The sequence below is a fragment of the Plectropomus leopardus genome, chromosome 9 (genome assembly GCF_026936395.1).
Source record: "Plectropomus leopardus strain MGB_pleo_1.0 chromosome 9, ASM2693639v1, whole genome shotgun sequence".
In the NCBI taxonomy this organism is placed as follows: domain Eukaryota; kingdom Metazoa; phylum Chordata; class Actinopteri; order Perciformes; family Serranidae; genus Plectropomus; species Plectropomus leopardus.
This window is the reverse complement of record NC_142184.1, coordinates 12912198-12924026: the sequence shown is the minus strand read 5'-3', so window position 1 is coordinate 12924026 and position 11829 is coordinate 12912198. Positions and strand designations below refer to the sequence as shown.

The following is an 11829-nucleotide window of genomic DNA, read 5'->3' as shown; positions in this document are numbered from 1 at the left end:
GCATTTTAAGAGGAAGTAAAAAGTGAAAATGAACATTCATCAGGTGTTGCAATTCAGCCAGTTCGGCTTATTCCAGAAAACTGATGATTAGTGAAGTTTACTGGTTAAAATGAGGTGTCGGTAGATCTTAGAGCATGACAGCAATGGTTCTTGACGTAACACGATTAATTGCGATATTTTCCATGGAATACAGACTCGCTATCTTTCTCACACTCTCTCCCTCACTCTCTCTCTCTCTCACACACACACACACACACACACACACACACACACACACACACAATGTAGTCAACATGGTGGTGTAACTTTAAAACATTGAGGCTCATCACAAACTCTGACATAGCTTGGAGATTTGTTGGAAAAAAAATCTACAGGCAGTATACATGACATTAAACTATAGTTACGTCGTATCTCTAATTCTAGTCTATTTTCCATTTTTTTCCTCATTCCCTGGTTGAACTTACAGTGTATACAGCTGCTCGCCATTGTCCATCATATCTTAAACCTAAAGCAAATACAAATGCTTTCATGTGTTTTTAATGTGTTTTTGCTTTACATTTGTGCTTTTATTCATGCTTGCTTATACATGAATCAGGAGTTCACTACTAATGTACCACTATAACTACTAATATGGTTTTGTTTGTGTTTGCATAATTTTGAATCACGTTGTAATTTTGTTAGGGAAGGAGCTATTTAAGTAAAAATAATGATCATTATTACATTCTGGAACTAACAGTAAAATGAGAAACTATTACTGTGACAAAAAAATGTTACAAATCAAATATATATGAATGCATGTTTACACACATACATACATAGAAAGAGAATTTGTACACACCCATAGTGGCTCTGAAGTTTTTTAACACAATCTTTATGTGACATCATTTATTACGACACTTGCCCTCCCACTCAGCTATACTTAAGCCAGAACCTGCATTGGGATTCAGTTGAACTTCTATTCAGTTGCATCCAAGGCATACTGTTATCAGCTAATGGACCAACTTCTATAGTAACTCAAGATCTGGATATACAATGGAGATAGTACACCTCCGTCTTCTCCTGATTCTGGTAAGAATTTATTAATATTATATTGGTAGTAGATTTGACCAGTATTTAAGCATTTTCTTCTTACTTTATGCTTACTTCTGCCTTAGATTTCAACATAATTCATTGTTTTACATATTTTTTTCTTCCAGCTGATTCTAAAAATGAAACAGACAGATTGTATCTGTAAACAATATCAAGCCATTTTCACTTCCAACTTGTCAAATACTGCTGCTTTGTCAGTAGGCGTTTTACACTGATGCACAGTCACCATTTGCAGCGATATGAGATGCACAGTCTGGCATCTACCATAGTATGAAGAGAAAGAAATTCCATGTAAGGCAGGCAGGAGTGGAGATGGGTCAAACAAACTGTGGACTGTTTGTGTCCTGTGTGAAACCAAAAGTCAATGGAGTCATTTTAACAACAACATAGTGTGCTAGTATGTGTGGCACACTACACAAGTAACACATCTTACATGATGTGTACCACGTGATGTTACATTATGTAAGTGACAATCATACTTATTTTAAGCCAAGCCATGATGTTTTTGTTTAAACCTAACAATAGACTTTTGTTGCCTAAACTTAAGGAATTAAACCTAAAAACTATGTGTGTTATGTACATTTTAAGTTCATTTTGAATAAGACTATATGCATGTAACAAGAAGAAACAGTGCATTCACTGTGAAAACTGAAGTGTATTCTGAAAAGACACTATGTGTGTAATGAGCATAAATTGAAAGGCTGTCCATGGACAAGTCAAAACTGATACAGAAAGAGTTGGGATGAGAACATGTTGCCATTATGGATAACGTATAGCTCTGGTCCCTTTAACCTGCATAGTAGTGTTCTTGAGGAGGTGGGAGTGACTTTTTTAACATGTTCACAGTTTTTATTAGAAATGTTTCAGTCTTTGTAACCAGTAGTTATCAAAAAATACAAAAACATTGCAAATGTAGGCTACTTATCCAATGAAAGTAATGTAACGTAATTTTTCTGCAGTGTGTGGGAGTCCACAGGTCATCTTCAGATGTTGTGGTGCAGCAGGGGTCATCTTCAGATATTTTGGTACAGCAAACGTCATCTTCAGAAACTGTCAAACAGCACAGTTCATCTTCGGAATCTGTGAAGCAGCAGAGTTCATCTAAAGATATTGTGGTGCAGCAAAACACAAATGGTGTTACCTTCAATATTGATGAAGGCTATAAAGGAACATTCCCATACATACTGGGCACAGTGAGTACCTACCAGGAATCACAATGCATGGAAATTAATGTACATATGATGATGCAAGATCATCACAATATTCTCTTCTGTTGTGTTTTGACTCCCTACAGATCGACATTAGAAAGAAATTTCCCTTTTTCAGAATCAGTGGTCAAGGTATTGATTTAGAGCCAAAAGGCATCTTATCAATCAACCAATTCACAGGGGAGGTTTCTGTTCACGGCCCAGTCGACTATGAGCAATACAGAGTTTTAAAGGTTTGAAGGAATTTAATAAAACTGCATTATTAAAGCTTGTTTGTTTGTGTGTGTGTGTGTGTGAGAGAGAACGCTTAGAGTGTAAAGCACAGTGGAGGGTTTTATTATTTCCTAATTGTTACTTTTGTATTACAGGTAACGTATCAAGCATTTGAAAAAGAAACGGATGAAGTCGACACGCAGCTGGACATTCAGATAATGATCATCGACGCAAATGACAACCCTCCAAAGTTTGACAAAATCTTCTACGAGATCAGCATTGCAGAGTCAACAGTGCAAGGTAACTCTCTCAAAATTAATCTCGTTATCTTTACTGCTACTATTATTAAATGTTATTATAAAATAAAACACAAAACTCCTCTCCTCTGATACTGACAGGAACTACACTGGTTACCTTTACGGCACATGATGATGATGTCACGGAGAACAATAAATTATTTGATTTTAAAATAGTCTCAGTCATTCCTCAAACATCCGAGATGGAGTTCTACTTAACTCAGGTTTCTCAAACTGGAACCATTTCATTTAAAGGCTGCCTGGACTATGAGGTAAGAGAACCCATTGCTTGATTGCATTTTATTTATTTTTTAAAATAATTAAAATATGTTGGATATTATAATATTTTTTGGAAAGTGACTGTTCTTTTTCACCAATCAGAAAGCAGAGAAATACACCATTATAGTGGAGGCCAAAGACCGTGGAGAAAAAACGCAGCTCTCCAGCACCGCCACTGTCGTAATCAACATAAAAAATGGAAATAACCACCTTCCGCAAATCACTGGACAAACCGTGAGCAATGACTTTAAATAACCACGAGGTATACAATGACTATAATAATGTCTTTTCATAATACGTTTAATTTATTTCTTATACCAGGGTCCAGGGAGGGTGAAAGAAAGGATGGAAAATGTTCTTGTTTCACGTCTGCAAGTTACGGACAATGACAGAAAATTTACAGCAGCCTGGAGAGCAAAATATCAAATCCAAGGCGACCTGAACAACAACTTCAGAATCACTACTGATAATAAGACAAATGAGGGACTACTCTATGTGAAAAAGGTACTTTGTCTGTGTTCATACATATATTGATTAGTTCCTCTACAGCTGTTTTTGTGACTGTTTTGACTGCGAAAAAATTGTAGTGCTGGGGGGTCGTCCCCATGAACTGCTCTTCTCCTGCTCTCCCTGTCTGGTTAGCACAAACTAATACAGCTGCAGACTATTATATCTTATCTTCTTTGTTTGTATGTGTCCCTTTTTTATCACTCTGTGTCCCTTCTTTAAATTCTGATGTTTTTGTGGGTCCGCAGCAGCACAGACGGAAGTCCTCTGAAGTTCTTCCTTTTTGTAGCAGCTGATTGAGAAGTTTGAGCTGTGCTGTCGATCTGGTCAAACTTGCTCAGATCGATGAATGTGATGTGCAGCAGCTGCAAAGAGCTAACTTTTAGTCCCAGCGTAAAAAATGGATAAGTTTTACTTTAACTGCGCCTGGCGTTCTAATGCCCATAGTATGCTCTGCACTCTAGCAGTACTCCTAATTAACAGTCCAGCTCCAAACATATAGAATCAATACATGGCAACAGATATTTTAACAGTGGCAGCTTGCCATGAATAAATACATTTTTTGAGAAACCCTGTCGTATGATGAGAAAGGGGCAAAGAGAGGGTGAGTGAATCAAGACCCTGTGCACAGCTCTACAATAAAACATGTTTTTTTCCATTTGGTATAATCCTGTTAAGCTATCGTTCAATAATTATTTGGGAAAAATCCATGAAACATTGACACCACCACAAGCTCTTTAAAACCTTCTGGTATCTACAAAATACCTTCAGAGAAAAAAACAGCCAATACAACAAGCACTATGGTACAGCACATTCGATCATTACTATGGATTCCAGGTGCTTTGCCTACAGATTGCCATCTACCAGTGTATGATGGACTCTGGCTGATGAAGAGTCCTGTGATGTTTGATGTGATGTTAAATCAGATTTTAATACTTTAATTCTTAATACGTAGAATTGTTCAGATACGGGTATCGTAAGTGTCTAAAATACTGGACTTGGTATTGGCAAGTATGCATGTCCATACACCAGTTGAAACAGTGTAACTAATTTATAATCTTTAGGGTAGTTTAAACACCTGGATAAAAGGTCAGTTTTCCCAGAATTCCATGTGCCTTTGGCTCTCTCTAACAATAGCCTACACAGAAAGTTGTGCTCTGCGGACACTGGTAGCTACTGTTTTAGAGTGACAAAGAATTGACTTCCATGACATTAAGTTTCATTTGCACTACTGTTCTACACGGTTACAATACTGTTTAAAAAATGTAAATGTCTTTTAATTTATTATATTATTGCTGAAGTTTGTTTTTTATCCCATTGTATTATTTCATGACTGACTAACAATCATTCTCTGTATGTAATTGTTACAAAGGCTTTGACCTGAGCCATGCCATACAACAATAACAATTATCTCATATCCATACGGGGTTAGAAGTATACCATTAGACTTTTTTTTAACACAGTTGCATTGAATTGGTACTTGGTTTTGTTCGATATACAAGTTCAGATATCAGAATCTGTATCAAGAAGGAAAAAAAACGGCATCAGAACATCTCCACTTCAAACTAACATTTAATCTTTATTTCTTTTACAGCGTCTGGATTATATAGACGGTCCAAAGAGGAACTTGACTATCAGTGTGGAGAATGAGATGCCATTTCACTCGTGCAGGGTGGTGCGTCGCAGCACCACCGGGCTTTGGGAAGTAATCACTGTTATTGAAGAGACTCAGACAGAGGTAAAACGTCGAACCACCCTCCAAGTGATAGTGATTGTGGAGGATGTAAATGAGCGTCCATACTTTGAAAAACCTTACAAACAAATTAAGGTGGTGGAGAATGTGAAGGTGGGCCAGTATCTGTGGACATTTACAGCTAAGGATCCTGACATCACCAGTGGCACCATAATTGTGTAAGTCAATAAGACACTCGCTACACATCACAGAACAACAATATTCTTCATTAGTATGTCGATGGAGAACTTGAAAATGTGTAACACCACGCACATACTATGTGTGTTTCAGATACAGAAAAGGAGACGAGCCAGCTGGTTGGGTTACAGTGGACTCTAAGACTGGAATAATAACCACAACGAAGATCATAGACCGAGAGTCATCCTTTGTGCAAAATAATATCTATACGCTCACAATATATGCTATTGACAATGGTATGACCTACATGAGTATTTATACGCTGTTATTAATCATAATTTCCTTATCACACAACTTAATATGCACGTGTTTTGGTCACCAGGTCGACCACCAATGACAGGCACGGCAACCCTGACCATCTATATTACTGATGAGAATGACAATGCTCCATCCCTGCTCGTAACAAAAATCTACATGTGCGAACTTGATAGACCATCTCTGGCCAACATCACAGCTGTGGACCCAGACGAAGACCCTAACAGTGGACCTTTCACCTTCATGCTCCAGGGAAATCAGAAGGGCAAGTGGAGGCTTGAGTCTACGCATGGTGAGCTTTAGTTCTTTCATCTCCTTCAAACAGAACCAAGGTCGCGTGCAAATAATATCACCACTATAAAAAATCACACTATGTCACAATGAATCTTACAGGGTACTCGGTTAACCTGGTGAAAGAGAGCACAGTTCATTCTGGACATTATGATCTGCTGTTGGAAGTGTCCGACCGTCAGGGCAAGAGTGCTGTACGCACCCTGTCTGTAACGGTGTGTGACTGTGTAGACCCAGCAAAGCCATACTGTCCTGAAGCTACGAGTGTAGTTGGAGGAGGAGCACTTGGGGTCATTTTTTTCAGCATTCTACTGCTTGCAGGTAGGATGCATGTCCAAAAACCTTTGAATTGTGGATACTTTTTAGGTGATATGTTCCAAAGAAAGTTTTACATTTTGGTCATAAGCCTCTCCTCTGATAAAAGACAAATGGCCTCATTTAGGACAGAAAACTGAATGATTTGATTTGTGTCTTTGTGTCTTTGTGTCTCAGGTCTACTACTTATGGCTTTTCTGATGTCATGCAAAAAAGGGACCAGGCCTATACAGATCCCAGATTCAGGACAAAATCTGATGACATCTAACATTGAAAGACAGGGAACTGACTGCAAAGTAAATAACTTTTATTCTAAAATTACATGTTCTTGAATATTAGGTGATTGATCTCATCTGACTCTTAAGATTGTATTCAAACTTTCAACAGGTGGCTTTCGAGCTACTAGACAAAGGAAGCATTCAAAATGAGAAACAAATCCAAAAAATATCTCAAGTTCCACAGGTTGGGCAAGCAGACCAAGTAAGTGCTGAAAATGTGCATTAACTTATTAACAATCTTATAAAACACACTTTTCTCTGTCATTCCATGCATCATAAAAAATACAGACTAATCTCTTTTTTTTTCCCAGGTTGAAGAGCATGTTATAACCCACTCTGAAATCCTTAAACAGCAAAAAGACTGTTTAGATCTGGTACAGTAATTATATCCTAGATTTTTTTTCATTGTCAACAAATCCCACGAAAAGACCAAAACCAGCAATGAACTGATCCTACTGATATGATACTGCTATGACTTATCTACCAACTTTCTCAGTTGGTCACAACGGCTCATGATTTGGTTGCACTCTTTTTTTTTTTTTTTAAATCGTTTCAGTTAATATCCATTAGCAAAAACTAAAAATGCAATCTACTCTACTATGAACCCTTTTCCTGTGAAATTTTATATTATTTATTCATTTTTTAATATCCATAGAAATTAACTGTGACATTTTATGTCGTTATTTAAACAACTGAAATCACAAAAATATCTAATCTGCTTCTGATTTCCCAGACTTGGGGTGGACACAGTAAATTTTCTGAAGATCAAGTGACTGGTGTAAGACGCACAATGCTGCTTGAACAACTAAATGAGGTAATGATAATTTTGATATCAATTTTGATAACAATTTGATAAATCCTCCACAGTGAGGGCAATTTTGTATACGTATTTTCTCAAAATTAATTCTCCTCTTCTTTTTCCTTCTGCTGTACGCTGTAGAAGCTGTACACACTTGAGGCACCAGAAGAGGAGCTGGGTGATTATGCTCCTCATGTGTATGCTGAGGAGGGAGACTCAGAGACCAACTATCAGCTTGATGCCATCTCCATCCATGAAACTCCCTTTGACCCAGACTTGGACCTGGATTGGAAGTTCAGTACTCTGGCTTCAATCTGCATGCCAAGTGAAAGCACTGCCTACAGTACAATAAGACATGAGAAAGCGACTCTAATCCAAAATGTACACGCCGTCGTTATTAAAGAGTAATCCCCAAACCACCACTTTTCAGTCATCAAAAGCAATCTTTATAACTATTTAATAGTGTTGTAGACTGATTCAGGTCCAATGCTTGACATTTGAGTGCAAAGTATTAAAATGCTTGACTAGTTTTGATGTGCAGGGGAAATATTTACTCTTTCCTCTCTAATGCAAGCACTGATTGTGGTGGACAGGGAATTAGCTAAAACTGATACTGATTTTTTGCAACATTCAGACCATCAACTTTAAAGCAGCCTTTCACAAGCTGCTTTAAAAATGAAGTAAACTGATTTGATTTCTTTAGAAACATGGGGAAAAAAGTTTCAAGAAATTATTGAAAGGTGACCAGAATTTGCCTAAAAATTACTTTAAAAGGGGGGTGGAGGGTTATTAGAAAATTATCAAAAACTGATGAAAAATGTCATGAAAACCATATTTATAATTATTACAATTATATACTGTACATACATTTTTAACACTTTTTTGGGTGTCATTTTCTTTGTTTTTGGTTTTGTTTGCTATCTCTTGTAAATATGTACCTATCTGGCAAATTTTTAATTTTTAGGGCCATGTCTTGTTAAGTTGCTTATTACCTTCATTTTTGTTGTTGTTGTTGTTGTTTTGTTTTTTAAAGGAAATCAAAAAATTCCTCAGGTTTCAAAGACTTGAAGCATAGCAACAAAACACTATTTGCAGTGCAAAGATCCAGATTTGTTTTCCTCATATAGCTAAGGCATCACCTGCTTAACCCTCCCTCTGACTGGCTAGCTTTCGTTGGACTGGTTTGGTTTAGGAGCGAAATCAGTGTCTTAGGGTACGCTAATCAGAGGCTGAGTAAGGCAGAGCAGGGCAGGCCATGCTATTGCAATTTTTTGGGGAAAAAAACAACTCATCTCTAATTTTGCCCCCGGGTTAACAATATTAGCCCTGTTAGCATTGTTACCATTGTTGGCACTGTTTATTGAGTTAGCACTGTTAGCTGCTAGCCGCTAGCTCCATGTTGGAAACCACGTGTATACAATCCTGCCCCAGATTCTGAATCATAGATACACTCTGCATGTCACACATGCTCCTTTAAAGTCTAGTGAGAATAAACTGTGTTTGTCAAACTCGCAGGAAAAATGGCTCTAACAACTGGAATTCTTGAACTAAATAGGAAAAACAGTGAGCATCTCTGTTGTAAAACTGAAGACAAACTGAATGTAAGGTTAGGACAGTGTCCTAAGGATGACTAGAGACTCTAATCTCTAGAGGTAACTCATGCTCACACAGAAATAGATGAATATCAAAGTTAATTGAAATTGGATTAATTTTATCTGTAATAGTTACATAAAAATAAAAAAGAAAGAAAAATGACTGCCTCTCACATTTATCTTCAGCTGCATTTAGTGCGTTCAGCCTTTGAATGTATGCCTTTTTCTAATTAATTTATTCAGTTCTTTGCTTGTCAGATTATTAATGTGATCACTGTGCCCAAATTGTAAAATTAATGCAGTTACAAAGCAAACAAATCACAAGGCTTCAATATATATTGTCTTGTTTGCAATTATGCTTTTGCACATGTTCAGGCACTGAAATCAACACTTTTGTACAGTTTTAGACATGAAAAGTAACTCAGAGTCACTACAAATTGAACAAATGACAGTGATTGTTTTTTTAAATATTTATCAGGCCCCAATTACTCATAGTAGCTAAGAGAAATTAAAAAATGCATACCAAACAAAATCTCAGGTCTTAGGAAAACGGATTTTGCATTAAGTCTTTCATGCACTGTTTTAGCTTTTGCTATAGTTACATAGTACACTACAAGCCTGTCATATATTCACTGTGAGTCTTAGTCAGGCTTTTAACAATATTTTTAGTGGAGAGAATCCAAACCGCATCTTCTGTGTGAAAGTCCAAAATATGCAAGTAGGTCGATGTATAAAGCACTCCAAGGAGGCATGATAATTACCGATGGCAACATAAATACAAATCAACAACTGAAAGCCTGCCAGGCTGGGTTTCTGTTTGTTGACTGTAGATGTGTTGTGACTTTGTGTGTCCTGTGGGTGTGCACACGTGTGTGGTCAGATCTCAGATGTGATATCTGAAACAATTAAGTGTTGTGCACAAATTAACTAAAAATGCATTTATACACACACAGCCATGTACTGTCAACATTTCAAAATATACACCCCCGTAAACATATGTCTACCTTTATGTCCGATGCCATTAATTACTCAAACATTAGGCCTAACTTTCTCAAAGTATAACTCAAACTACTTCAGCCTGTTTCCTGTCAAATACTGACTCTTTGTGGTACTACAATCATAATGACACAAGCTGTATCTGTGATCCATGTACCATTTAACTAAATAGTTTTGAGTTTTAATAAGGTAAATGCAGATATATTTTTAAATGGGACTGACATTTGCCTTATTGATTAACAAACCAGGAACTGTTGCTTGGAGAGTGGATATGTTTTACATGCTTTGCTCACTGCTATATTTTTTTGTGTGATTTCTTGAGACTCAGATGTATTGTGTCTCTGGAGAAATCATCAAAATGTTGATTAAATAACTCAATGCACTCTTTACACCAGACAAGATAGTGTGTGATTTTTTACAGACAGGACACAATTTTTATTACACACACACAAAGACAGTGATTGCATTGAAACATGACTAATAGACATTTCCAAGTTTGTAACAGATGAGGCCAGAAGCTGTGGGGTGTGTGCATTCAAAGATCCCTAAGCTCCACCTGGTTAACCCACTGACACACAAAGGTGGCGTAAACCCTTTGCTCCATAAATAGTTGCTGCACCAGTAACACACTGGAGGCTGCGGTGGAGGTGGGAAGACCAACATATATTAATTTAACATAGCTTTAAGAGCTCTTAATCCTTCTCTCTGAAAACAGGGGGGCTCATTAAAGGCAGCTGCTCTTATAGCCTACTACATCTCAGATTGCATCAAACATCCACATGTTGAAGTGTCCTCCCACTGATCCCCAAATTGCTTCCAATGGTCAGACAAGCACATTGCATCTGTTTGTGTGAATGAGGGCAAACTGAAGAGCACTTTGGATAAAAGGTTTATATAAAATGTAGCCATTTACCAAACCGACAGGCCACCATTGTGCTGTAATGAAGGGAGTCACATTGTAATGCTCCTATACATAACATGGACGTACCTATAAAGTTGTTTGCATTTGCTTTAAGCAATGACAAAGGTAGTTAAGAAGCAGCTTAATTATTGTTCACTTTGCAATGTGGGAGAAGATATGATTTTCTAGAGTGACCTGGGGCCAAAGTTCAAGACCTTGGGAGCCATCTGTCACCAGACAGTTAAGAGGAAAAAAATAAATAGCTTTAAAAAGCACAGCTGGACTGCAATTTTTATATCTTTGCTCTAAGTTTGTGAATGTAATTGTGGAGTAGTTTTTGAAGAAAAGATAAACAACACTGGTCGAATTTTATACACTTTAAGCCTGACATTGTATATTGGTGTTCATCCACAGAACAAGGATTATAATTATAGAGGCTGTATTTTGCTTGCTCAAAGATGGAGTTAATGCACTGCAAAAATCGTCATGCCCTGTTGATTTTCCAGTGTTTCACTCAAACAGTGACTGGGTGTGGTTGGCTTGTTTCTTTTACTTAACTCCTTCATGAGTGATTGCTGTCATGTCTCTGTGCTTACCTCTTGAGGTTTTGTCTGGGTTGTATTATTTTCTGTGTTTTAAACTATAAGTTTATCTGTGGAAACAGGAATATTTAAGTATAAGTATAATAGATGTTTTATTTCTGCCAATTATCCTCACATAAGTACCATTTTGTTGAAGATCCCTGATATGGACCAGCAGAAATCTGATTAGTTTAATCAGTATTGCTCAACAGTAGTTAGACAGTGGTATTGTCACTGCAACACTGTAAATGTTTGTAGTCTATTGTTAATGATCTGCTCATATAGTGATGTGGAATTAA

General features: G+C 37.2%; 1 protein-coding gene across 1 annotated transcript; it reads left to right on the top strand.

Moving 5' to 3' along the window:
• Nucleotides 1–728: 728 nt before the first annotated feature.
• Nucleotides 729–10437, top strand: LOC121946464 (cadherin-like protein 26). Its single transcript, XM_042491027.2, has 16 exons — nt 729–1068; nt 2049–2282; nt 2384–2530; nt 2666–2810; nt 2909–3078; nt 3188–3319; nt 3407–3589; nt 5187–5503; nt 5616–5758; nt 5845–6069; nt 6171–6389; nt 6561–6679; nt 6771–6863; nt 6973–7035; nt 7395–7475; nt 7602–10437. The coding sequence occupies exons 1-16, from the start codon at nt 1033–1035 to the stop codon at nt 7866–7868; spliced, it is 2574 nt and encodes an 857-aa protein (XP_042346961.2). The 5' UTR covers nt 729–1032; the 3' UTR covers nt 7869–10437.
• Nucleotides 10438–11829: the final 1392 nt, after the last annotated feature.

Coding starts and splice junctions, on each gene's coding strand:
- LOC121946464 (XM_042491027.2), top strand. CDS start 1,033: ATGGAGATAGTACACCTCCGTCTTCTCCTGATTCTG. Junction 2,811..2,908: donor TGCAGAGTCAACAGTGCAAG/GTAACTCTCTCA, acceptor TGATACTGACAG/GAACTACACTGGTTACCTTT. Junction 5,504..5,615: donor ACCAGTGGCACCATAATTGT/GTAAGTCAATAA, acceptor TGTGTGTTTCAG/ATACAGAAAAGGAGACGAGC.